We start from the raw sequence: 27,584 nt of genomic DNA on the forward strand, positions 1-27,584 counted from the left end.
CGTCTCCAAGGCAAACCATTCAATATCACAGTGATCCAAGTCTATGCCCCTACCAGTAGTGCTGAAGAAGCTGAAGTTGAACGGTTCTATGAAGACCTACAAGACCTTTTAGAACTAACACCCAAAAAAGATGTCCTTTTCATTATAGGGAACTGGAATGCAAAAGTAGGAAGTCAAGAAACATCTGGAGTAACAGGCAAATTTGGCCTTGGAATGCGGAATGAAGCAGGGCAAAGACTAATAGAGTTTTGCCAAGACAATGCACTGGTCATAGGAAACACCCTCTTCCAACAACACAAGAGAAGACTCTACACATGGACATCACCAGATGGTCAACACTGAAATCAGATTGATTATATTCTTTGCAGCCAAAGATGGACAAGCTCTATACAGTCAACAAAAACAAGACCAGGACCTGACTGTGGCTCAGATCATGAACTCCTTATTACCAAATTCAGACTGAAATTGATGAAAATAGGGAAAACTGCTAGAACATTCAGTTATGACCTAAATCAAATCCCTTATGATTATACAGTGGAAGTGAGAAATAGATTTAAGGGCCTATATCTGATAGATAGAGTGCCTGATGAACTGTGGAATGAGGTTTGTGATACTGTGCAGGAGACAGGGATCAAGGCCATCCCCATGGAAAAGAAATGCAAAAAAGCAAAATGGCTGTCTGGGGAGGCTTTACAAATAGCTGTGAAAAGAAGAGAGGCGAAAAGCAAAGGAGAAAAGGAAAGATATAAGCATCTGAATCCAGAGTTTCGGAGAATAGCAGGGACAGATAAGAAAGCCTTCTTCAGCGATCAATGCAAAGCAATAGAGGAAAAGACCAGAATGGGAAAGACTAGAGATCTCTTCAAGAAACTTAGAGATACCAAGGGAACATTTCATGCAAAGATGGGCTCGATAAAGGACAGAAAAGGTATTGACCTAACAGAAGCAGAAGATATTAAGAAGAGGTGGCAAGAATACACAGAAAAACTGTACAAAAAAAAGATCTTCACAACCCAGATAATCACAATGGTGTGATCACTCACCTAGAGCCAGACATCCTGGAATGTGAAGTCAAGTGGGCCTTAGAAAGCATCACTATAAACAAAGCTAGTGGAGGTGATGGAATTCCAGTCGAGCTATTTCAAATCCTGAAAGATGATACTGTGAAAGTGCTACACTCAATATGCCAGCAAATTTGGAAAACTCAGCAGTGGCCACAGGACTGGAAAAGGTCAGTTTTCATTCCAATCCCAAAGAAAGAGAATGCCGAAGAATGCTCAAACTACTGCACAATTGCACTCATCTCAAATGCTAGTAAAGTAATGCTCAAAATTCTCCAAGCCAGGCTTCAGCAATACGTGAACCGTGAACTTCCAGATGTTCAAGCTGGCTTTAGAAAAGGCAGAGGAACCAGAAATCAAATTGCCAACATCTGCTGGATCATGGAGACAGCAAGAGAGTTCCAGAAAAACATCTCGTTCTGCTTTATTGACTATGCCAAAGGCTTTGAGTGTGTGAATCACAATAAACTGTGGAAAATTCTGAAAGGGATGGGAATAGCAGACCACCTGACCTGACTCTTGAGAAATCTATATGCAGGTCAGGAAGCAACAGTTAGAACTGGACATGGAACAACAGACTGGTTCCAAATAGGAAAAGGAGTACGTCAAAGCTGCACATTGTAACCCTGCTTATTTAACTTCTATGCAGAGTACATCATGAGAAACGCTGGACTGGAAGGAACACAAGCTGGAATCAAGATTGCCGGGAGAAATATCAATAACCTCAGATATGCAGATGACACCACTCTTATGGCAGAAAATAAGAGGAACTAAAAAGCCTCTTGATGAAAGTGACAGAGGAGAGTGAAAAAGTTGGCTTCAAGCTCAACTTTAAGTAATTTAGAAAACGAAGATCATGGCATCTGGTCCCATCACTTCATAGGAAATAGATGGGGAAACAGTGGAAAGAGTGTCAGAGTTTATTTTGGGGGGGCCAGAGAATTTGTTGGGATCCATTAAAAATTTGAATTACGAGTAGGCACTACCCTTGTGAACAAACAGACACACACCCAACTGAGCCAATCACTTCAGGGGTCTCTCATTACCCCTGAGGCCCACCAGGGAGACTTTTCTGAAACTGTTGAGTTGAGTGAAAGAACCAGGTATAACTGAATTCTGGAGAGGTTGCATGATGGTCTAGTCAGTGGGCAGTTTGTCCTTAGTGTGCATCCCACTTAAAAACACTGGGACCATCTTCTGTGTCCATAAGCCCAAAGGAAAGCTCTCTTTCAAGATCTGATCATACTGGTGGTGGTTTAGTTGCCCAGTGTCCAACTTTGCAACCCCATGGACTATATAGGCTGCCAGGCTCCTCTGTGCATGGAATTCTTCAGGCAAGAACACTGAAGTGAGTTGCTATTTCCTTCTCTAGAGGGTCTTTCCGCACCTCCTGCATGACAGGTGGAATCTTTGCCAGAGAAATCTAAATAAAATACTTTAAAAAAAATATTGAGTTGCAAAAACATCGCTACTCCTCAGGAAAACACTGAAATGGAGTTAGGTTAGAAATATGCTGAACAGACATGTCTGTTTATCTCATCATGAATAGACAGATCCTCATTTACAGAGAACGGACTTAGGTGAATGTCTATTTAGTACCTCACAGCTCACTGTTTTACATTATAAAAAAGGGAAGAAAAGAGACTGTCAAATGATCATCAACTTTCTTTACTGGGCTTTCCTGGTGGCTCAGATGGTAAAGAGTCCGTCTGCAATTCGGAGACCCTGGTTCTATCCCTGGGTCCAGAAGATCCCCTGGAGGAGGGCATGGCAACCCACTCCAGTATTCTTGCCTGGGAAATCCCATGGATGGTGGAGCCTGGCAGACTAAAGTCCAAGTACTTGGTAATACTGCTTACCAAGTACTCATCAAAAGTGTAAAATTATTAAGTTATTACCAATGAACTTTTTCAACATGTAACATAAAGAGGAGAAAGCATGCAAGTCCTGATCTAAACTTGAAATGAATGAAAAAATATATATAAAGTTTTATTTTTTTCACTTGGTATTATCTTTAATTACAAAGACATTTCCAGTCATATCACATAGAGATCATTTTATCCACTGCTCTGTTTGGGTGCCAATCTCTTATCTCTCTCCTCAGCAATGGTAAGGCGAATACCCTTTCCACGGGGAAGAGAGATCCATGGTTTGTTGCCTTTGCCAATAACGAAAATGTTAGAGAGCCATGTGGCAAATCTGTTGCCGTTTGCATCTTTCACATGAACTACATCAAAAGAACTTGGATGTCTCTCCCGGTTTATAATCACACCAATTCTTTGCAGGTTAGCACCTCCAGTCACCATGCACAGGTTACCAGTGTCAAATTTGATGAAATCAGTAATCTTGCCAGTCTCCAAGTCAATCTGAATTGTATCATTCAGCTTGATGAGGGGATCATGGTAACGGATGGTACGCGCATCATGGCTTACCAGATGAGGGATTCCTTTTGTCCCCACAAATATCTTTCTTACTTTGCACAATTTATACTTGGCCTCCTCAGGTGTAATACGATGAACGGCAAAGCGAACCTTGGTGTCATAGATCAAACGAAAATTCTCTCCAGTCTTATCAGTGCTGATGACATCCATAAAACCAGCAGGGTAGTTTATATCTGTGCAGACTTTGCCATCGATATAAATGAAACACTGCATGCAACTCTTCTTTACTTCATCTCCAGTTAGGGCATACTTAAGTCTATTGCTTAGGAAAATGATTAGGGGGAGACATTCCCTTAGCTTGTGGGGGCCAGTAGATGGACTAGGGGCAAACACACCAGTCAGTTTATCCAGCATCCAATGTTTTGGAGCTGCTACGCATTTCAGGTGCTTCTTGGGACCCCGAGCCATGGCTGTGCTAGGCACGAAAAGAGGAACGTTTTTTTTTTTTTTTAATTAAAAAAAATGTCTGGTGTCACGGTCTTTCTATCCTAGTGGTCCAGTGGCTAAGATCCCACATGCTACAACTAAGACCCAGCATCGCCAAATATTTTAAAAGCTTTTAGAATATAGCATAAGAATATGAGTGGATTATAGGAAGCCAGCAAAGTACATTTCAGAATAATTCTTTATAGAAACCAATTCAATGTAAAGCAAAAAGCAAAACCATCACAAGGGATAAAAGCATCTTTAACATTCCTTCAGAGAGGCACCGCATGGTGACAGATGTCATTTCTGGCTCCACCAGTCTCCCGGTCCTCTACTCCACACCAGGAAACAGAAGGGGTGACCCACAGCTCTCTGAGTCAAGTCACTGTCCCCTGGGCTGAACAGGATGGCAAATGGAAGTTCTATTGTGATACAAATAATTACGAGATGCACACATACAGACAGGACTTTTTCAATTCTCATCCTTATCAGAATAATTTTAAAAGGTATATTTTGGAGTCCAAAGCCACAAATCAAATACATCACAACTTAATCATGCATAAGCAAACAGCTCAGCACTCATCTGGGTCCAGATCTGCACCCCCTCACTTCCACGTCTTTCCCTTTCATTTGGTTTGTCTCTCTGTTCCCCTCTGCTGTCCTGCCTCTCTGCACATTGTTCCCCCTCAACCTTTCTGACCTGTTTTCCTTGTGTCCCTCTCTTTCAGTCCTCCAGGTTACCACCATTGAATCCGTGACACGCCCTTCATCCCCACTCTGTCCCGCCTCTGGTGGCTGAACTACCTTTCCACCCTCTCTTCCTCTGCTCACTTTGTCCCCACTCCAGCCCTTCTCTCCCAGCATCAAGTCTCTCCCTAAGTCACGTCTTCCACCCTTTTATACCCTCACTATACTGATCAGCCCTGGAGCAGGAAATGGCAACCCACTCCAGTATTCTCGCCTGGAGAATTCCAAGGACAGCTGAGCCTAGTGGATGACAGTCTATGGGAATCACAAAAAGTCAGACACAACTAAGGGACTAGCCCCTTTTCATACTGGTCAGGAGCTCCTCTCCTATTCTGTCTTTACTCCTTCATGTCCCAAGAGATCCCAACTTTCTTTCACTTTGTTTTTACCATCTGCTACTTTCACTCTTTATTCTTTCATTCTTACCATCTCTTTGCAAAACACCCATCCTCCACACTGCCCTCTGATCTTACCCACTCTTCTGTTCTCTTCACGTTTCTATTTCTCTCAGTCACTCTGTCTCCTGATCCCTGTTGCCCACACATTCAGAGTAGGTGGGATGCACTAAGATGTCTGCCTCCTGAGAGACCATTGATGAAATGAAAACTCAACAGTTTAAGGCAAGACAGGAAAATTCAATGCAAACTTTTCCTCTGCCCATTTTGGCCCCGTCCCTCCTCTCGCATGAGCCCTCTGTCAACCAGACGTCGATGGAAGAACCTGCTCAACCATAAAGATCAATTTTTCTTCTCCATCTTCAGCTGCAAGGAACATAATCAATCTGATTTCGGTATTGAGCATCTGGTGATGTCCTTGTGTAGAGTCGTCTCGTGTTGTTGGAAGAGGGTGTGTCAACTAAAAAAGACATATAACTTGAGAATTGTGAGTTGTTTTATTTGGGGAAAATGAGGACTGCAGCCAGGGAGGCAGCATCCAGCTCTGACAGGTGTCCAGAGATCTTTGACTATTAAGACCTAGTCCAATAATAGCACATTGAGCGGCGTATCAGTAAAAACCTTCAGAACTGGGAATGAGCCTTGCCAGCAATGCGGGACCAAATGGTTATGAAATGCCCCCCAAAGTAGGGTCATATTTGCTAAACGGTGCTATCAGTAGAATAGTCTGAGCACTCTGAGAGACTGCTCCAAAGCAGCAGTGGGAGAAGTTCAATATATAAGGTTTTGGTGAAGGTGAAGTCGCTCAGTCGTGTCCGACTCTTTGTGACCCCGTGGACTGTGACCTACTAGGCTTCTCTGTCCATTGGATTCTCCAGGCAAAAATACTGGAGTGGATTGCCATTTCCTTCTCCAGGGGATCTTCCCGACCCAGGGATTGAACCCGGGTCTCTGGCATCGAAGGCAGACGCTTTAACCTCTGAGCCATCAGGGAAGCAGTTCAGTACCATGAAGCACTCATTTCACAAACGGTTTTTTGTTAGTCATGAGGATCTGATGTCACCATGAAGGGATTTAGTACTTCTCTAGATAGGAGGAGGTGCAAGGATTGAGACCATAAAGTCTGTTCCTAAAAACATCCAACTATCTACAGACCAGTCCTACCAGAGTCCCTGGAGCAGAGTGCCTCGCTCCACTCTGAAGTCCCTCCAGGGCTGTTGAAAGTCAACAGCTTTAGCAGAATGGGGTTCAGTTTCCGTGGAGGCAGAGGGTAAATGCCTCTGATGTTCACTCATTGGCATGCCCTTGGTAAGTGCCAATTTGTAGATGACATGGCCCTCTTGTGGCTATACATCCGATCATGTTTTGGGGGGCATTTCGTGAACATTTTGTCTCACATTGCTGGGAAGGCTCCTTCCCAGTTCTGAAGAAGGCTTTGCTGACAGGTCACTCAATGTGCTATTACTGGACTAGGCCTCCATAGTCAAAGATATCTACAGACCTGTCTTCTAGTTATGGTCCAGGAAAGCATTCCTTCTTGTTGCATCTTCCCATATCTCACTTCAATTCAGTCACTCAGTCGTGTCCAACTTAGTGACCCCATGGACTGCAGGACGCTAGGCCTCCCTGTCCATCCCCAACTCCCAGAGCTTACTCAGACTCATGTCTGTCATGTCTGTGATGCGATCCAACCGTCTCATCCTCTGTCGTCCCCTTCTCCTCCCGCCTTCATTCTTTCCCAGCAGCAGGGCCTTTTCCAATGAGTCAGTTCTTCACATCAGGTGGCCAAAGTATTGGAATTTCAGCTTCAGCATCAGTCCTTCCAATAAATATTCAGGACTGATTTCTTTTAGGATTGACTGATTTGATCTTGAAGCTCAAGGGACTCTCAAGAATCTTGTCCAACATGACAGTTCAAAAGCATCAATTCTTCAGTGCTCAGTTTTCTTTATAGTCCAAATATCACATACATACATGACTACTGGAAAAACCCTAACTTTGACTACATGGACTTTTTAATAAAGTAACGTCTCTGCTTTCTAATATGCTGTATAGGTTGGTCTCAGCTTTTCTTCCAAGGATCAAATGTCTTTTCATTTCATGGCTGCAGTCACAATCTGCAGTGATTTTGGAGCCCTCCACCCTGAAAAAAAAGTCTCTCACTGTTTCCATTGTTTCCCTAACTATTTGCCATGAAGTGATGGGACCGGATGCCATGATCTTCATTTCCTGAATGTTGACTTTTAAGCCAGCCTTTTCACTCTCCTCTTTCACTTTTATCAAGAGGCTCCTTAGTTCTTCTTCACTTTCTGCCATAAGGGTGGTGTCATCTGCATATCTGAGGTTATTGATATTTCTCCCAGCAATCTTGAGTCCGGCTTGTGCTTCCTCCAGCCCTGCATTTTGCATGATGTACTCTGGATATAAGTTAAATAAGCAGGGTGACAGTATTCAGCCTTGATGTACTCCTTTGCCAGTTTGGAACCAGTCTGTTGTTCCATGTCCAGTTCTAACTGTTGCTTCTTGACCTGCATACAGATTTCTCAGGAGGCAGGTCAGGTGATCTGGTTTTCCCATCTTTTTAAGAATTTTCCTCAGTCTGTTGTGATCCACACAATCAAAGGCTTTGGCATAGTCAATAAAGCAGAAGTAGATGTCTTTCTGGAACGTTTGCTTTTTTGATGATCTAGCAGATGTTGGCATTTTGATCTCTGGTTCCTCTGCCTTTTCTAAATCCAGCTTGAACATCTGGAAGGGGAAGTTACTCCTGTATTTAGAGTAACATTATTACAATCACTGATCACATATCGAGCTATGCATTTGATCAACTGCTTCAAGTCCAGCCATTATTGAGCCCATCTTTGCATGAAATGTTCCTTTGGTACCTCTAATTTTCTTGGAGAGATCTCTAGTCTTTCCCATTCTATTGTTTTCCTCTATTTCTTTGCACTGATCACTGAAGTAGGCTTTCTTATCTCTCCTTGCTATTCTTTGGAACTCTGCATTCAAATGGGTATATCTTTCCTTTTCTCCTTTGCTTTTCACTTCTTTTCACAGCTATTTCTAAGGCTTCCTCAGACAGCCATTTTGCTTTTCTGCATTTCTTTTTCTTGGGGATGGTCTTGATTCCTGTCTCCTGTACAATGTCATGAACCCCCGTCCATAGTTCATCAGGCACTCTGTCTGTCAGATCTAGTCCCTTAAATTTATTTCTCACTTCTACTGTATAGTCATAAGAGATTTGATTTAGGTCATACCTGAATGGTCTAGTGGTTTTCCCTACTTTCTTCAACTTCAGTCTGAATTTGGCAATAAGGAGTTCATGATCTGATCCATAGTCCGCTCCCAGTCTTGTTTTTGCTGGCTGTATAGAGCTTCTCCATCTCTGGCTGCAAAGGATATAATCAATCTGATTTCGGTGTTGACCATCTGGTGATGTCCATGTGTAGAGTCTTCTCTTGTGTTGTTGGAATAGGATGTTTTCTATGACCAGTGTGTTCTCTTGGCAGAACTCTGTTAGACTCTGCCATGTTTCATTCTGTACTCCAAGGCCAAATTTGCCTGTGACTCCAGGTGTTTCTTGACTTCCTACTTTTGCATTCCAGAAGGGTTCAGGTGGAGAGAAAAGAGAAATGTTTCAATTTGTGTAAAAAATATAATTTTCCCAAATTGCTGTCATAATTAGTTTCAGGGAAAGATTTTTTTCCCTTACATCTGGAAAACAGTTATTCTAACCAGCAGTTTTTCAGATACAAACCATAAAAGTTATAAGCATATTCATCAGTCCTTCTGTTAAGCTTTGTGAAGTCATCAGGTTTTCCATTAGAATCTGTACCCATTTCAGAAAGTGGTATTTATCCTAAAGTCCTTTCTGTACATCTTGTTGAAGAGCAAGTATTTTTGCGAAACTTGATTAGTGCTATGACAATATTTTGAGATAGTAATTAGAATTATGCCTGATAACATTTTACCCAAACATATCAGAATTTTAGGAGCGCCGTATGGTTTCTATGATATCTATATTAGTAACACTTACCATACCATATAACCCGATACTTATTCCTCACTTGACAATACTTCCCATGTCATTCTGTATAGAAAATGAGCTGAACTGGGGTAATATCTCTCTTTGGGGTGTTTCAGGGCCCTCTGAAGCATCCCAAAGTTAGCTAGAAATCAAGTTCTTCATTACAATGACTTAGGAAGTTTTGTCAACAAATATCAAAAAGGTTTAGCACACTTAGTCAGATAGGATTATAGGTCATTGTGAAACAATAGCTTTTCATACAGCTAAAGTAACAAAAGATTTCAGAACAGATCATTTAAGAGATAAATTTAAATCTGTTATCAAAGGCAGTTCACCATCTGAAGAAAATGTGTCATCTTAACAGACAGAAAAGCTAAATTCAAGTTTGCAACAGATGGAAAAGCAAAATTCAAACCTAAATAAGTTTTATTTTATTTAAAAGGCAAACTTAATTAAATGTATTTTACACTTACTTTCAACCATGTACAAAACTCACTTCTCATGGTTCACTTTTCACAAATCTTATCACTTTCTGTACCCATTACTTTGTTCTTCCATCCTAAAAAGCCACCTGTAAGTCAGATTTACTTTCTTTTCCCTTCAGAAAATGCAGTTCCATTCCTCATACCTTCTTTACTGAAAACACACTTTGTACTTTCCTTAAGCAACCAAGAATTGACTCTCTCTCTCTCTGTCTCTCTCTCTTTTTTTTTTTTTTTGACAAGTTGGTCCATTTTTAATAGTGAGTCAAAAGAAGTTGTTTTTGGCTTCCCAAAGTGTCCGTCCCTTTTTATTGAGGTGAACATATTTCTGAATTTTAAGTAAACAGTTGCTGTGACTGGGTAAAGTTGCCCCAGGTCCATCCTCCAGGAACTGCTGTCGTTATCGGAACACCACCCAGTCTTCAAAGGGGCTATCAGCCTGGATCTGCTCTGTAATTATTGCAGAGCTCTAATTTGCTTTATCCATGTCAACAGTTTTCCTCTCTCATGAATATTTACTAGATCAGTGCATCCACCTATGCACTCTTTACCGATGAAGACCCGAGGTACCATTCTGGCTCCTGTGAGCTGTTGCAAATAATCTTGTATCTCAGTGGTGTCGCCGTTGGCTGTGATATCAACAAATTCCAAAAGCCCTTGTTTGAAGGGCAATTGACTGAGGAGCTCCTGAGTTCTTCTGCAGTAGGGGCAGGTTGGGTTGATGAACACGACCACCTTCCCAGACTGGATCTTGTTGTTCACGAATGCTTGAGCCATGCTGCCTCTCCTGGGAGGACACCTTAACTGCCAAGAACTGACTTTTATATTAGCATTTTATAGATTGGTGAGCATAAATACCAGTGATAATTTCTAAAACCTTTGCTTTCTTAGAACATTTTAGGATGGCACCAAACAAAATGAGGGTAAAATGAGGACTGTACCCAGGAGGCAGCATCTCAGATAGCTCTGAGAGACTGCTTCAAAGCAGCAGTGGGGAAGGTCAATATATAAGGTTTTGGTGAATGGGAAGTTCAATACCATGAAGCAATTATTTTACAAAAGGATTTTTTGTTAGTCATGAGGATATGATGTCACCATGAAGGGATTTAGTGCTTCTCTAGATAGGAGGAGATGCAATGATAGAGACCATAAAATCTGTTCCTAAAAACATTTAAAAAAAAAAAAAAATCCAATTGTCTAAAGACCCATCCCACCGGGTTCCCTGGAGCATGGAGTGCCTCACTCCACAGCTGTTGAAGGGCAACAACTATAGGAGCATGGGGTTCACTCTCCATAGAGGCAGACGACAAATGCCTTTGTTGTTCAGTCACTGGCAGTGCTCTTGGTCAATGCCACTTTGTAGTTGACAGGCATTTGCTATGACCAGTGCGTTCTCTTAACAAAATCGTTAGCTTTGCCCTGCTTCATTCTGTACTCCAAGGCCAAACTTGCCTATTACTCCAGGTATCTCTTGACTTACTACTTTTGTATTCCAGTCCCCTATGATGAAAAGGACATCTTTTTTTGGTATTAGTTCTATGAAATCTTTAAGTCTTCATAGAACTGTTCAACTTCAATTTCTTTGGCATTAGTGGCTGAGGCATAGACTTGGATTACTGTGATATTGAATGGTTTGCCTTGGAAATGAACAGAGATCCTTCTGTAGTTTTTGAGATTGCATCCAGGTACTGCATTTTGGACTCTTTTTCTTGACTATGATAGCTACTTCATTTCTTCTAAGGGATTCTTGCCCACAGTAGTAAATATAATGGTCATCTAAATTAAATTCACCCATTCTGGTCCATCTTAGGTCACTGATTCCTAGAAAGTTGATGTTCACTCTTGCCGTCTCCTGTTTGACCACTTCCAATTTACCTTGATTCATGGACATAACATTCCAGGTTCCTACACAATATTGTTCTTTACAGCTTCAGACTTCACTTTCATCACCAGAGACATCCATAACTGGGCATTGTTTTTGCTTTGGCTCAGCCTCCACACATTTTGGAGCTATTTCTCTGCTTTCCTCCAGTAGCACAGTGGGCATCTAACAACCTGGGGAGTTCATCATTCGGTGTTGTATCTTTTTGCCTTTTCATAGTGTTGATGCTAGCAAAGTAACGCTCAAAATTCTCCAAGCTAGGCTTCAACAGTACATGAACCAAGAACTTCCAGACATTCAAGCTGGAATTGGAAAAGGCAGAGGAACCAGAGATCACATTTCTAACATCCACAAAGCAAGAGAATGTCGGAAAAACATCTACTTCTGTGTCACTGACTACACTAGAGCCTTTTACTATGTGGATCACAACAAATTTGGAAAATTCTTAAAGAGATGGGACTACCAGACCACCTTACCTGCTTTCCGAGAAACCTGTATGCAGGTCAGGAAGCAACAGTTAGAACCAATCATGGAACAATGGACTGGTTCCAAATTGGGAATGGAGTACAAAGAAGTACATCAAGGCTGGATATTGTCATTCTGCTTATTTAACTTAGCTTCAGAGTACATCATGCAAAATGCCAGGCTGGATGAAGCACCAGCTGGAATCAAGATTCCTGGGAGAAATATCAATAATCTCAGATATGCAGATGATAACACCCTTGTGGCAGAAAGTGAAGAGGAACTGAAGTGAAAGAGGAGAGTGAAAAAGCTGGCTTAAAATTCAACGTTCAGAAAACTAAGATCATGGCATCCAGTCCCATCACTGTATGGCAAATAGATGGGGAAACAGTGGAAACAGTGAGACACTTTATTTTCTTAGGCTCCAAAATCACTGCAGAAGGTGACTGCAGCCATGAAATTAAAAGACACTTGCTCCTTGGAAGAAAAAGTATGACCAACATAGCATATTAAAAAGCAGAGACATTACTTTGCTCACCAAGGTCCGTCTAGTCAAAGCTATGGTTTTTCCAGTAGTCATGTATGGATGTGAGAGTTGGGCCATAAAGAAGGCTGAGTGTTGAAGAACTGATGCTTTTGAGTGATGGTGTTGGAGAAGACTCTTGAGAGTCCCTAGGATGGCAAGGAGATCAAACCAGTCAATGCTAAACCAGATCAACCTGGAATATTCATTGGAAGGACTGAAGCTGAAGCTTCAATATTTTGGCCACGTGATGCAAAGAAGTGACTCATTAGAAAAGACCCTGATGCTGGGAAAGATTGAAGGCAGGAGGAGAAGGGGACAGAGGATGAGATGGTTGGATGGCATCACTGACTCAATGGACATGAGTTTGAGCAAGCTCCGGGAGATGGTGAAGGACAGGGGAGCCTGGTGTGCTACAGTCCAGGGGGTCACAAAGAGCTGGACACAACTTGAGCAACTGAACAACAACTCAAGAAGAGGAAGCAGAAGAGAGAGATAAGGACACTCTCCCCCTCCCCACTTCTCCTTTTATTATAAAACTGTAGCTTACTAATTACTCTGGGCGGCACCCTCTCCCCCTCTGCTTGTAAGCCTCACAAGTGTCCTATCTTTTCATTTTTTTTCAGTCAGCACAGGCTGCCATAGAAATATGGTATAGATGTCTAGAGACACAGAAAGGATCTTGTTGCTAACTCAGGAGACAGGGTAGATGGTATGTGAGAAGGAAGAAATTTTACTGTCTGAGTGCTGCTCACAAGATCTGAAAGTCGACATTCTTCTTAATTTGGGGATTTTTCTCCTATGTTCTAAGTCTAACCCTGGTAAAACTCAAGTCTATAAATTTAGGTTATTCTACCTGTTATTTATGTATTTTTTAAGAATAAATGCTTATTTATTGTTTATTTGGCTACAATGACTCTTAGCTGTGGCAAGTGGGATATAGTTTCCCATCCAGGAATGGAACCTGGGCCCACTGCATTGGAAGCATGGAGTCTTAGTTACTGGACCACCAGAGAAGTCCTTAAATATCTCTTAGCTGGTAAGTTTTGCATTGCAATGCCTGTTTTATGACTAAGTTTTAAAGTGAAACTGTGAGATCTCTATTGGGATATATGTATTGCTCAGGTTAATTTGTAGGTGAGCTCTGTTTAACTGTCTTTTTAAAAAGTGCTTACAAATTAAACATTTCTAAATATAACAGAAATGAAGCTAAATGGATTTTGAAATTATATGACCCAAGAAACGTTTAGTATTAAATTAACATCTGGCATTAAAGTTTGTTGTTTGCTTGTTATTTAATAGAGACATGTCATTTAGACACATCACTATTAAGCACAATGTTTTTATGGTACCCAGGTTTACTCAAAGGCAGTAAGTATATTTGTTGTAACGTTTGTCTGCAAAAAAATTAACTCATGGGCTTTGCTGGAGTTCAGCAATAAAGAATCCCGTTACCAACGCAGGAGACGTTGGTTTTGATCCCTGATCTGGGAAGATCCCCCATGCTGTGGAGCAACTAAGCCCATGCGAGCCAACTACTGAGCCTGTGCTCTAAAGCCTGGAAGCCACAACTACTGAAGCCCACGCCCCCTAGAGTCTGTGCTCTGCAAAAGAGAAGCTGCCACAGTGAGAAGCCAGTGCACTTCAGCAAACAGTAGCCCCTGCTTGCTGCAAATAGAGAGTCCGAGCAGCAGTGCCGACCCAGCACAGCCAAAATAAAATAAATATTTTTGAAATGCGTTTTTCACTTGCGGTGTACTTTGTACAGTTTTTAGTGATCAAGACACTCACTTTCCTGGACCAGTTTTACAAGCCTATGTTATGAATCAACCAGACTCATTTTACAAACAAATTAAACTTGGCTACGTTTGGGACAAATGAGGGTGATTTTAGAAGAAAGGAATTATGTTTTAATAGATATTAAATTTTAGTTTGGCTGAGATCAGTATCTACTGTCTAAAACTCAGTTTTTAAATAGCACTTTTGTCATATTCTTGTAATGTTTAATTGAGTTGTTAGGAAGATATTCTAGGCTTGGGTCTGAAGCTCAGCAGTGTAAGCTATCTTTGGATGCAGATCAGATGCCCATAATCTATATCCAGGGGACTATATGTCCTAGAAAAAAAACAAGACATCTTTTAAAGGACTGTGTCCAGCCTGGATAAATGCCTCTTATGAGGTATTCTCAATATCCTGCACAAGGACACTGAAGCGAATCAGCTTCCAGGATTTACCCTCCCCTCAACGCCCCCCCCCCCCCCCGCCCCCCGCCCCGACCCTTTACTTCCAATTTGCAGCCAGACTAGTTCCTGAAAGCTCTCTGTCAAGGCCACTGGACACACACTCTGTATTATTCCTTTGGGACAGTTTCTCAGCCATTCACACCTGCCTGCGAGACTACTCGGATGGGATAACATCTAAAGCTTTAAGCAGAAGTCCTGATGAAACTGCACAGTGAAGTGCGACACAGGAACGTAACATCTGGATAGCTAACTACTGCTCGAGGGAGGGGAATGGCAAGGACTGTCTCAGCTGCTGTTCCAGCCAAGGCCACTAGCCCAGAGTCAAGGGCACCCAAGGGTGAGGAGACTGCCCACTATATTCAGGAGCTCCTTCTCTGTACCCCGAGTTACCCAAGGGCCAAATCTCAGCCCAGACAGCACCTGCAGTGTGTAAGTTATGGACCAACTGCCCCATGGCTCCGCCTCTGTGAGAAGCCCCTTTCTCCATGTCCATCTTTCTCTGCCTTTCTCCTTGTCCATCTCCTTGTTCATAAGTTAGCAGAAGATAAATTGATACATTTTTCTGAGAACGCTGAACTTTCCAGGATGGAGTTTACCCAGTTAATGAGATGTTTTGATCTCATCCAAAGGGAGATTTGCAGACTTTACTCTCCCACAGGCAGCTAGGGTCCATGCTGACCCAGGGGCTGCCCGAGCCCAACAGGGCCACGCGGGGGGCAGGGGGCGCTGCCGCTGTCCCTGAGGCAGGTCCGTGGCTACAGGATTGCTTAGCAGAGGTTATGAAAACACGTGCAGTTAAACCTGTCAGTTATGAAAAAGTGCAGGTAATACAACAGGGGTGAGATGAAAATCAGAAAGCATTTCAAGAGAGGTTGATAGAAGCTTTAAAAAATATAGCAGGGGCTTTTCTGGTGGCTCACTGGGAAAGAATCCACGTGCCAATGCAGGGCACATGGGCTCTATCGCTAATCCAGGGAGATCCCATGTGTCATGGAGCAATTAAGCCCGAGAGCTGACACTACTGAAGCCCAGGCCCTAGAGCCTGTGCTCTGGAACAAGAGAAGCCACTGCAGTGAGAAGCCCATACTGAGAAAAGCCCACCCAGCAACAAAGACAGAGCATAGACAAAATATATACACAGGAGTGTGGATCCCTTCTCCCTCGAGGGACAGGCCCTTTCGGCTATGCATTTCATAGCCCACCCTGCCACAGACATCAGGAGCGAGATTCAGAAAGCAACTGCTAGTCCTCAGATGCCTATGAGCGATTTGCTCCAAGTGGCTTATTCAGTTTTCAATAATAGGGACATGGTTGAAATGGCTGAACGCTCCCAGAGAAATACACAAAGGGCTGAAATGATGATTGTAGCTTTGTCCACTCAGAGACCACCAGAGGGGAGGTCAGCCTTTGCAGGCTAAGCTGGCCATGGTGGACCACAAGGCCCACAAGTACCCAGACCAACCCAGGATGCCCTGTGTGGACAGAACGGCGCTGGAGGACAGACTGTGGCGGACTTGCCCTTTGCTAGACAGCCAGGGGGCTGGAGGAGGAAATGCCCCAGACACCTGAGATCTATGGGGCCCCTCGGCTTTGGATGGTTTCCCCACACTGAGGGGCCCCGAGGTCACAAGTCGCTCTGCCTACAGCACCGTGTATATAACTAGTGCTGAAGTTTGGGGAGTCACTGAAGCAGGGGCCAAGATGGAATTCCTTGGACACCAGTGCAGTCCTTTCCATCTTAACCCGAAGGGCTGGAAGTTTTAACAGCCATAAAAAATACATAATGGGGACATCAGCACCAACAGAGGGCCTGCTTTCCAGGAACCAACAATGTCCAGTGGTTTCTACATCAATTTCTGTGCCTGTCACCTCTCTTTTAACTCCAGGAACTTCCTAGTTAAATTAGCCTCCACTCTGATTCTTGAGGGACAAGGAAGCCACCCTTATGACCAAATGATACTAACAAAACTAAAAAAAAGATTATTACTGAGATAAAAGACTTAATTGACCCTGCAGTATGAAACACTGAGGCTCTGGGTCTAAGTACAAATAAACAGACTGAGGCCTTACGTGATGCTCTTCCAGATTTAGAACCTGTTTTGAGCTACATAGCCCAGCTGGTAAAGAACCCACCTGCAATGCTGTTACTGAAAGGTATGTGTTGGGGGTCCAGGCATGTTTTGTACCCCTCCCTCATCAGACAGACTCCTCAGGTTCTCGTGTGGGGCCTCACCCCAGGAAAGTGCACAGAGCCACAGATAATTCCGATCTGGACCTTGCATTGAGCACCAGGGCCCTTAGCCTCCACTTCTGAGACTGAGATCAGGCCCTGGGGGAGGGAAGGGTGCTCTGCTCTCAGTGGGGCTGGACCAGGGCCTGCTGTGTGACCTGAAGGGCATCGTGGGGTGAGCAGAGGTACCCCCTGCTGCTGTGTGCATGAGGCCTCACCAAGAGGGGAGTGTGATCCAAGGGAAAGTGGGGGAAAGTCCCATGTTGGATTCTGTGCAGGAGTTGACAGTCCTGAGTCCCTCCTGAGACAGTGGCCACAGGGGACTGTCTGTTCCTCATGATGAGGGCTTCCCTGTGTGTGTGGTTGGGGCTCAGGCAGGGGGTGTGTTGACCCTAAGCATTAAACAGCATGTTTTCCACTTTCATGATAGAACTGTGAAGACTCACGGACGAAGAAGCCCAGAAGAGGAAAGAACAGGAGTCAGGCATGGCTCTCTCCGGTAAGGTCATATTCTCAGTGGATTCTCAGTCTGTCCTTCCTGAATTGCCCTTCTCTGGACTCGCTAATCATGTCTGACTCTGAAATATCCTGTCTGACTCTTGTACACCCACACTCACCCGGGGCCTTCCCTCAAGGCCTGTTTTCTCCACTTAGATCCCGTCTCCCCATGACCTGGTGACCTGGCCTTGTGAGGAGGCACCCCTGGGCACCGTCCTGGGCAGAGCTTCTCACTCACGGGTTGGAGAAGGGGTCTCGGTGCTGTGGGGCAGCAGGGCTTGCTTAGGGCCCATCTGGATGCGTTGTCTGCTCTCTGTTAACCAGGGTAGAGAAGCTGTAGGTGGACCTCAGGTATTAACATGTACAGTACATGGTAAAATCTGCAGGAAAGGCCAATGAGGGGAAATCAGTTCTGACTTTTTACAGAACATTAAAATTAAATGAGCACCTCCTTGAAAACTTAAGTTTTGGGAATGGAACAGAACATTCAGAAAGAGATGTCTGGGCTGGGGAGTGTTTCGTTAGACCATCTAATTTAAACTGTAAAATCAGGTTTACTACTTTTTTCTTTCTTCTTTTTTGACCACATGATGCAACTTCCAGGGTCTTAGTTCACTGAGTAGGGATCAGACCTGAAACCCTGCAGTGGAATTGAGGGATGTTAACCACTGAACCATGGGGGAATTCTCCAACTTTACTAATTTTGATTCAGTATTTTCTTAATGGAATAAAATGATAAATTTTTGATGTTGTTAATAAGAACATACCTAAAATTAATTATAAAAACCACATTATGATTTTTAAAATATATTTATTTCCTGTACTCTGACTTCATTGCTTGAGTGTCTTTTCCCTGTATCTGGCAAGTGGTGGCCACTCTCTGGTTGCAGTGCACTGCGGTGCACAGCTTCTCATTGTGGTGGCTTCTCTTGTCTTGCAGCCCAGGCTCTAGAGCACGCTGGCTTCAGTAGATTCACCTCCTGGGCTCCATAGCTCTGGATCAGAAATTAAGACTCATGGGCTTAGTTGCCCCTCAGCATGTGGGATCTCTGATCAGGCAACAACCCACATCTCTTGCATTGCCCAGTGGATTCTTTACCACTTACCCATAGGGAGGCCCACATATTTTTCAATACAGGTATTTTATAAAGATTGGAAGAAATCTGTATGTTATTTTCTGCTTGTATTACTTTTTATTTATTTATTTATTTATTTTGAACTAGAATAAGATAATGTTGAGGAGTTCCCTAGTAGTACAGTGGCTAAGAATGTGCCTGCAAATGTTGGGTGCACGGGTTCCATTCCAGGTCCCGGAAGATGCCCCAGAGCAACTAAGCCCATGGGCCACAATGACGGAGCCTGTGCCCTAGAGCCCGGGAGCCATTACTATGGAAGCCCGCACTCTCTAGAGCTTGTGCTCCAAAACAAGAGAAGCAACTGCAAGAAGAAGCCTGGGCACTGCAGCTGCAACTAGAGAAAGCCCACTCACAGCAAGGACCCAACAGAAGCAAAATAAATGAGCTAGAAAAAGAAATAGAATGTTGACCAAGTTACTGAATGAAGACGTAAAATAAACAAGAGAATGGGAACCCACTCAGTATTCTTGCCTGGAGAATTCCATGGATAGAGGAGCTGGCAGGCTGCCCTCAGCGGGATTGCAGAGTCTGGCATGAGTAAGCAGTAAACGACTTCCACACACAGCAGATTGAGCTCTGAAAAACAAATCTAAGTGTCTAACTTTCCTCTTGCAGATTCTTCAGTGACTCCCAGTATCTTTTGGAATAAAGTCCTAAATCCATAGATCTTGCATAAATTAGCCTCTGCCTGGCATCACCCCATGTACATTCCCTGTGTCCCAGTCACACTGGCTGACTTTCTGTTCAGTAAATATCTTCATGCCTCAGAGCTGGCACTCAGGCTGTTCTCTCTGCTTGCAACACTCTTCTGTTTCCCACCTTGCCAATCCTAAGTTTCTTCCTCGCAGAGACCTTGTCTGATTTCTCAATGTAGCTTAAGACTTTCTGTTTAATCTTGTCTTAGCACCAGGCCTGTGTCAGAGCACTTATTTCAGTAGTTACATTAAAATTGTGGATGAAATTGGCTGGCTGGCTGCTAGATTGTAAGCTCCATCATGTTCACTGCTGTATTTCAAGTTTGAGGCACAAAGCTGATGCTGAATGAAATCCGATAGAATGAAAGAAAAAAAAAATAATAACAAATCTTGTTTCAATCAATTGTGTGTTTACACACACATGCATGAATGCATGGATATGTAACTCCATGGTTTTATTACAAAAACATCATCTCATAAATAATGGTGTATGCTTTGTATCAGTTTCAGTTGTATCTTAAGTGTATTTCATGGCACTGATTTTTCTACATCATCACATAAATGATGTAAACTGTAGTAAGATTATTGACATTGTGTGGGTTGTGATGGGAGAGGGTGTGACCCTGTATCGTGACCATTTATGCTGTTCTATTGTATTTCAGCTTCCTTGAACTTGTTTCAGATATTCTCAGGGAACTCTCTGTGGATGCACTTTCCTTCTCTGCTAGTTAACTGGCTGATTCTTTGGGTTCAGTTGTCTCTCCCAACCTCCTGAGCTCAGGTGCTGTTGCCTCATTTCTTACCTGTTTGATCTGAGCGATTTCTTAGAGTGAAAGATTTTTCTCCCCAGTAAGGTGGACGAGATCTTTCTCTAACATGCTGTTTTGTTGATGACAAGTTCATCCGTGTGAAGTCCTTAGAGTAATGCTTAGTGTGTAGGACGTGCTGAAACACCTGTCGTCAGTGTGATGGTGTCATCAGCATCACAATGTCTGTTCTTTTACAGTCACTGTGGACTTTGTCGTCTCTGAAGACACCAGTCTTGCTGTAACTCATCTAGATAGTGACACTACATCACTCAGTGTGTTGAATGTAACTCTTCTGGGTAGACAACCCAGTGCTGGTTTGAGTTTGTGTATTTTTCATGTATTTTCCACATACATGACAAATTTATGTTGATTGCAGGATGTCATAATCCTAGAGAAAAAGAGGAAATTTTAAATTCGATTAGAGACCAACAGTTTGCTTCAAGCAGCTTTTAACGGATTTATCAGAATATTACTTCAACTGAATTGAGCTTTGCCCCTCTCACCTCTTCTCATGTTGTGTGAAACTAAGAATCCTCCTCAGGGGCCATTGGTGGAATGTGTTTTTATTTCAGGCACAGTTGAGCTTCAAGGATGTGTTCCTAGATTTCACTCCTGAGGAGTGGGAATGCCTGGACCCTGCCCAGAGGACCTTGTACCAGGATGTGATGGTGGAGACCCTCAGGAACCTGCTGTCTGTGGGTGAGGATCATTTCCCTCTGAAGTAGGGATGTGCCCTGGGGTACCTCTGCACGTTCCCTCTGAACCTTTTGAGATCCCCTGTTTTTCTTGACTAAGCTCAAAAGCTTGTTGACTCATACATGTAAAGCTTCACGATTGGTATCAGGAGTTTAAACTTGTCTTTCCTTCAGGTGACCTGCCCACTGTGTGATATACAAGGAGTTTCTCCACAGCTTGAGTGTTTATAAAGCTGATTTCAAACGTTGAAATCTCCAGTTGCCTGTTTTCTAGCCCTGTGTTCTTGGTTCAGTAGTTCTTAGACAGGAACTGGATACCTGCTGTTCCCTGTGCATTCAGAAGGCGGCAGAGAGTAAATTCATTTGAGAAGTATTTTTCTGTCCGTTTGTAATGTCCTCACTCCTTGGCTGACGAAAGAGCTGCATTCTACACCTGCCAATGCAGGAGACACAGGTTGGATCCTTGGTCTGGGAAGATCCCACATGTCACAGAGCAGCTACGCCTGTGTGCCTCAACTAAGACCCAGCACTCTAGAGACGGAAGCTGCAACTACTGAGCCCACACGGGACAACTACTGAAGCCCGTGCACCCAGGAGAAGCCGCAGCAGGTGAGGACCACGAGCACTGCAACTGGAGCGTAGCCCCTACTTGCTGAACTTGGAGAAAAGACCAAGCAGCAATGAACACTCACCTGATCCAGAAGAAATGAATACACCAATGTATGAAAAATAACAGATACATTTATTTAAAAAAGAGAGAGAAAGGTTGGATTCTGGAAGAAGCCACAGTATATAGCATTACTTCTGAGTAGGAAGCTCTGTTTCTGATCTGAACGTTATCTCCATTCTTGTGGCACAAGGAAGAAGACCCCTGGATTGTGGAGAATGAGGTGCTAATAGCAAACATCCAGATGAGTGGGAAAGTATCCACAGTGTGATCACAGGTCAACTGTCACAAGGACAGAGAGGAAGCCACACCGTTCATGGGGTTTGGGAAACTCTCCAAGTGGGAGGAGAGTTCTGTGAGAAAACAGATGTTTAATGTTTCTGGACTCTCACAGGAGATTTTTCTTCTCCGTACTTAGGGTTCTGTTCTTGGACATGTGAAATGTACAGCACCCTTGAGTGCTGCTGTAGTACCGACAGAGATGAAGGCAAGGTCATTTTTTTTAGCCCTGTACCGGGTCTTTTTTGCTGTGTGGACTTTTGTCTATTTGAGACGAGTGAGGGCTACTCTCTAGTTGCGGGGAGCACGGTTTCTCATTGTGGTGGCTTCTTTTGTTGTGAAGCCTGGGCCCTAGGCACACGGGCTTGCGTAGTTCTACCGTACAAGCTCAGCATTTGTGGCTCATCAACTTATTCTCCCTGACATGTGAGATGTTCCCAGAACAAGAATCGAACCCATGTCTCCCAAATTACTAAGCAGATTCTTACCATGGAGCCACCAGGGTGTTCAGTTCAGTTCAGTTCAGTCTCTCAGTCATGTTGGACTCTTTGTGACCCCATGAATCGCAGCACGCCAGGCCTCCCTGTCCATCACCATCTCCCAGAGTTCACTCAGACTCACGTTCATCGAGTCCGTGATGCCATCCAGCCATCTCATCCTGGGTCGTCCCCTTCTCCTCCTGTCTCCAATCCCTCCCAGCATCAGTCTTTTCCAATGAGTCAACTCTTCGCATGAGGTGGCCAAAGTACTGGAGTTTCAGCTTCAGCATCATTCTTTCCAAAGAAATCCCAGGGTTGATCTCCTTCAGAATGGACTGTTTGGATCTCCTTGCAGTCCAAGGGACTCTCAAGATTCTTCTCCAACAAAACAGTTCAAACGCATCAATTCTTCGGTGCTCAGCCTTCTTCACAGTCCAACTCTCAAATCCATACATGACCACAGGAAAAACCATAGCCTTGACTAGGTGGACCTTAGTCGGCAAAGTAATGTCTGCTTTTGAATATACTATCTAGGTTGGTCATAACTTTTCTTCCAAGGAGTAAGCATCTTTTAATTTCATGGCTGCAGTCACCATCTGCAGTGATTTTGGAGCCCCCCAAAATGAAGTCTGACACTGTTTCCACTGTTTCCCCATCTATTTCCCATGAAGTGATGGGACCAGATGCCATGATCTTCTTTTTCTGAATGTTGAGCTTTAAGCCAACTTTTTCGCTCTCCTCTTTCACTTTCATCAAGAGGCTTTTTAGCTCCTCTTCACTTTCTGCCATAAGGGTGGTTTCATCTGCATATCTGAGGTTATTGATATTTCTCCCGGCAATCTTGATTCCAGCTTGTGTTTCTTCCAGTCCAGCGTTTCTCATGATGTACTCTCCATATAAGTTAAATAAGCAGGGTGAGAATATACAGCCTTGACGTACTCCTTTTCCTATTTGGAACCAGTCTGTTGCTCCATGTCCATTTCTAACTGTTGCTTCCTGACCTGCATTCAGATTTCTCAAGAGGCAGGTCAGGTGGTCTGGTATTCCCATCCCTTTCAGAATTTTCCACAGTTTATTGTGATCCACACAATCAAAGGCTTTGGCATAGTCAATAAAGCAGAAATAGATGTTTTTCTGGAACTCTCTAGCTTTTTCCATGATCCAGCGGATGTTGGCAATTTGATCTCTGTTTCCTCTGCCTTTTCTAAAACCAGTTTGAACATCAGGGAGTTCACGGTTCATTTATTGCTGAAGTCTGGCTTGGAGAATTTTGAGCATTACTTTACTAGCATGTGAGATGAGTGCAATTGTGCGGTAGTTTGAGCGTTCTTTTGCATTTCCTTTCTTTGGAATTGGAATGAAAACTGACCAGGGTGTTAGGGAAATTAAATAAATAGTCTTGTTTAGGCTTCAAGGCAAAGCAGTGCATTCCTCTGACATTGCTTCCAACCTGCATGGAAACTGCCCTGAGTGTGAATGTCCTGACTGTCTCCTGTGAGTACAAGTCTTGCAGCATCATAGATAAGATAGGGGACAAATCTTGAGATTGTTCAGCCTTTGCAGGGGCCCTTGCCAACCAACCCCAGGCTTAGCACCATCCAAGTTGGCTCCTGGATCCTCCTCTCTGCCTACCGTGAGGTAAATAAAGGCAACTTAAAACTATCTAAAGAGAAGTTGCAACTGAAAAAAGAACTACGCAATTTGTGAAGATGATTATCCATATTACAATGTCACATTATATTTTGGCTGATCAAATCTTCACTTTTTAAGTTGACTCTCTTTAGCTGGCCCACAGCTCCAGCAGCATCCTCCACTGCCTTTCTCTCTCCATTCTTTGTCCTGTTGTGGCCTTACAGCCCTCCCAACCCCTCTGTCTCCCTCTCCATCAGCTGGTCCCATTCTAACTGCCCCAGTCTCTGAGCGGGGAGGGGAGCCCAGGTTCCCCCACTCTAGCAAGTTTGTTTACCCCTTTAGATTCTTCTGATCAAACACCCTCATCTCCTTGGAGGGACGTTCCAAGACTTCTATCAGTCCTTCTGGCCCTATTATCACAATCAATTTGACTACTATTTGATCTGTATTCTAGCCATAAATCTATGACTATAGAAAGGAAAGATAACTTGTTTGATACAGGATAGCCATATTGATTAGACTCTGGAGAAAACTGGTTAAGATGAATTCTTTTTCTTTGAAAGTGCAAAACGGGTTCTTTTTACAAGTGGAATTAAAAACAGCAAGCTTCTTAAAAAGACCTGCCGAGAAAAAAAGCTGAAAGTTAACCTTTGCCAGGGCTTCCCAGATGACTCTAGTGGTAAAGAACCTGCCACCCCTGGGGGAGACACAGAAGACGTGGATTTGATCCCTGGGTAGGGAAGATCCCCTGAAGGAGTGAATGGCAACCCACTCCAGTATTCTTGCCTGGAGAGTCCCATCATGGACAGGGGAGCCTGGTGGGCTAGAGTCCATGGGGTTGCAGGGGGTTGGACAGGACTGAAGCGACCCTGCATAGCATGCAACCTATGCCATGTCCTTGAAGTACGTAACCCATTTTTCCAGGGATGTCAGTCTTGGGCAAATTAGAATTTTAAATCACGGGGCGGGGGGTGGGAAGAAAACGGTGAAAGAGACATTTTAAATCTCAAGCAGGTAAGTTGAGAGCTCTCATGTCTGTCGATCTGCATGTATGTTTGTCTCAGTGTATGTCTTTGTTTTTGGGTAATATTGTTGAGGTTAATTTGTAAATGAGCTCTAATTCAATTGTTTGTTAAAATAAAAAAGTAAGCACTTACAAATCAAACAATTACAAGAGAAATTAACCTAAATGATTTTCAGGTTCACGTGAAGTGGGAATATTCAATATTAAATATCTAGTATTAATGTTTCTTTGCTAATCTAATTAAGATTCAACATTGTCTAATACTTTAATTGTACCTAGGTTTAATGTTAAGTAAGTGTCAACACTTAAAGTAACTCGAGTGAAGAAACTTTTAAGGAAAGAATGCAAATGCAATTGGAGCTTTTAGATAAACTCTGTTAGGAATGATTATACTTTAGAAATGTCTGTCTAAAATAATCTCTCCAGATTTGAATAACCTGAATTTCTAGGGTTGTTCTAAACTAAGAGATGCAAGTTCGTTGAATATCTAGGTCATTTCCAAATAAAATAAGATTCTGAAACACAGATTACTGAAAACACATTTCCTCTTTCAGGCAAACTAAAGAAATTTTGGACTATTAATGAATACGTTTGGTGCCACCCTGAGATGTTCTCTATAAGAAAGCAAATATTCTTAGACATTATCACTGTTATTTATGTTCACTAGTCTACAAAATGCCAATATAATGGACAGCTCATGGTTGCTTAAGGAAAGTAAGACATGTGTTTTTAGTAAGAAAGGTATGAGAAATGTGGGCCAATCACCTTGCTTTGTCCCCCCTGGTTAGTTTGTCTCAGGATCCTCCCCTTGAGTACACAGGCACACCCTGGATCTTGAAGTAAAGGCTTCTCAGAGGTGCAAAAGTCATTATGGCCTGTACTGATCCTCTGACTTTTAACTCCAAGGCGCCTACTTGTGTATCTTCTCCTTTATCAGACAGGGTTTTTTCCTTTCTTTGTCCTTGCCATGATTGTTCCCTTGAATTAAGAGACAAACTGCCTGTTTACCCTGTTTTTGTTGGCTGTAAATTCCTCAACAGAGCCCACCTATCTCTTATCTCAGGGCATGCAAGAGGAGGGTAGCTGATTGTAGATGTCCAACCTGCAGCCCTTCCAAATCCTACCTCAAAATTACAATTTATTAAAGAAAACACAAAGTACTTCTGACCTACAGATGGCTGTTTCTAAATGAACAAAGTGATTTTTTTTTTTTTTAAAGAGAGAGGTTTCATGGAAATTGGACTCCAAGAAAAGAGGTCCCAAAGGCAATGTCTTTATATGTTCTGCAACAATCTGTCATTTGACTCCTGTCAATTTTGTTGCTTAACTTTGGGTAGCATGTGATGAGCTATTTCAAAGGGATTTACTTCCCCTTGTCCCCCTCCTGTGGTAATTAGTGCTGTTAGGTGGCATAGACTCTTGTGTGTTTTATAGAAAAACATTAGAAGTTATTATTTTTTTATTTTTTATTTTTTTGCTGTGCCACATGGCAGTCTGGTTCTTAGTTCCCCATTCATGGATGGAATCTGTGCCCTCTACAGTGGAAGCACATCGTCCTAACTACTGGACCACAGGGAGTTTGCCTCAAAGGTTATTTTTGCTTAAAAGATATATTTACTTCCTGTCATGCTTATTGTCACATGTCTCATCTACATTACATCTTGTATGTTGTTATTTTACATTTTGTTCCCAAGAGAGTTGTCTCTGACTCTAGTTAACTAGGTTTTCCAATCACATTCCTTTATCTTTATAACAGTATGTTAAAGATTTATTTAAAATTTATTTGTTTTTGGCTGCACTGGGTCTTTGTTGCTTCAGGGGCTTTTCTCTACTTGCAGCGAGCAAGGGCTATCGTCTAATTGCAGTGCATGATCTTCTCATTCTAGTGGGTTCTCTTGTTGCAATGCGTGGTCTCTGTGTGTTTGCAGAGTAGTTGTGACTCCCCAGCTCTAGAGCACAGAATCATCACTTGTAGCCTACAGGCTTAGTTGTTCTCAGGCTTGTGGGGATTTCCCAGATCAGGGATCAAACCTGTGTGCCCTGCACTAGCAGGTGGATTCTTTACCTCTGAGCCACAAGGGAAGCCCCAAAGCTTGTTCCTTTACATGTATCTTGGAGCCAATGAAGTGGGTGAGTTTAGGTTACTTTGTAGCTAGGGAGTTGATGTATTGAATGATTATTGTGTAAGCAGAGAATGTTTCACTTATTTTTTGTTTTTAAAAAATGACGGTCTTTTTGTATTACACAATAGAACTTACATGAACCACTTATTAATGGTACTTATTAATAGTCATAAAATGCCTATATGTCTATCTACTGATAGATTTCTAAGAGGTATTTAGAAAAGTGTTTTTTTTTTATTTTTAAAATTATTTTGGGGAATTCCGTGACAGTCCAGTGGATAGGATTCAGTATCTTCATTGCAGCGAGAATGGATTTAATCCATGGTCAGGGAACCAAGATCTCATAAGCCACATGGTCCAGCAAAAAAAGAAGAAGAAGAATATATATATAAGGGATATATATATAGTTTACAGAATTCTTTATTTTCTCAATGCAGTATTTGTGGAACAGTTACTAACTGCCATTTGTTTTTCACATTATTCATTAGAATACTTCTTTTGCATTGTTTACCATTCCAATGTATTGCCTGATTGATGCCAGTTTGCTCAGGTGCTCAGTCCTGTCTGACTCTTTGTGATCTCATGAACTGTAGCCCACCAAGCTTTCCTATCCATGGAATTTTTTTCA

At 42.8% G+C, this 27,584-nt stretch overlaps 2 protein-coding genes across 2 annotated transcripts; both read right to left on the bottom strand.

Moving 5' to 3' along the window:
• Positions 1-3,118: 3,118 nt before the first annotated feature.
• On the bottom strand, positions 3,119-3,910 carry LOC128064128 (40S ribosomal protein S4, X isoform-like). Its single transcript, XM_052656920.1, has one exon. The coding sequence runs from the start codon at positions 3,908-3,910 to the stop codon at positions 3,119-3,121; it is 792 nt and encodes a 263-aa protein (XP_052512880.1).
• A 6,125-nt stretch (positions 3,911-10,035) lies between these two features.
• LOC128064129 (glutaredoxin-1) lies at positions 10,036-10,356 on the bottom strand. Its single transcript, XM_052656922.1, has one exon. The coding sequence runs from the start codon at positions 10,354-10,356 to the stop codon at positions 10,036-10,038; it is 321 nt and encodes a 106-aa protein (XP_052512882.1).
• Between the last annotated feature and the right edge of the window lie 17,228 nt (positions 10,357-27,584).

This window comes from Budorcas taxicolor, chromosome 18, assembly GCF_023091745.1.
Source record: "Budorcas taxicolor isolate Tak-1 chromosome 18, Takin1.1, whole genome shotgun sequence".
Classification (NCBI taxonomy): Eukaryota; Metazoa; Chordata; class Mammalia; order Artiodactyla; family Bovidae; genus Budorcas; species Budorcas taxicolor.

What these genes read in the sequence shown, in the direction of transcription:
- LOC128064129 (XM_052656922.1), bottom strand. Translation starts at nt 10,356, where the DNA reads ATGGCTCAAGCATTCGTGAACAACAAGATCCAGTCTGGGAAGGTGGTC.
- LOC128064128 (XM_052656920.1), bottom strand. Translation starts at nt 3,910, where the DNA reads ATGGCTCGGGGTCCCAAGAAGCACCTGAAATGCGTAGCAGCTCCAAAA.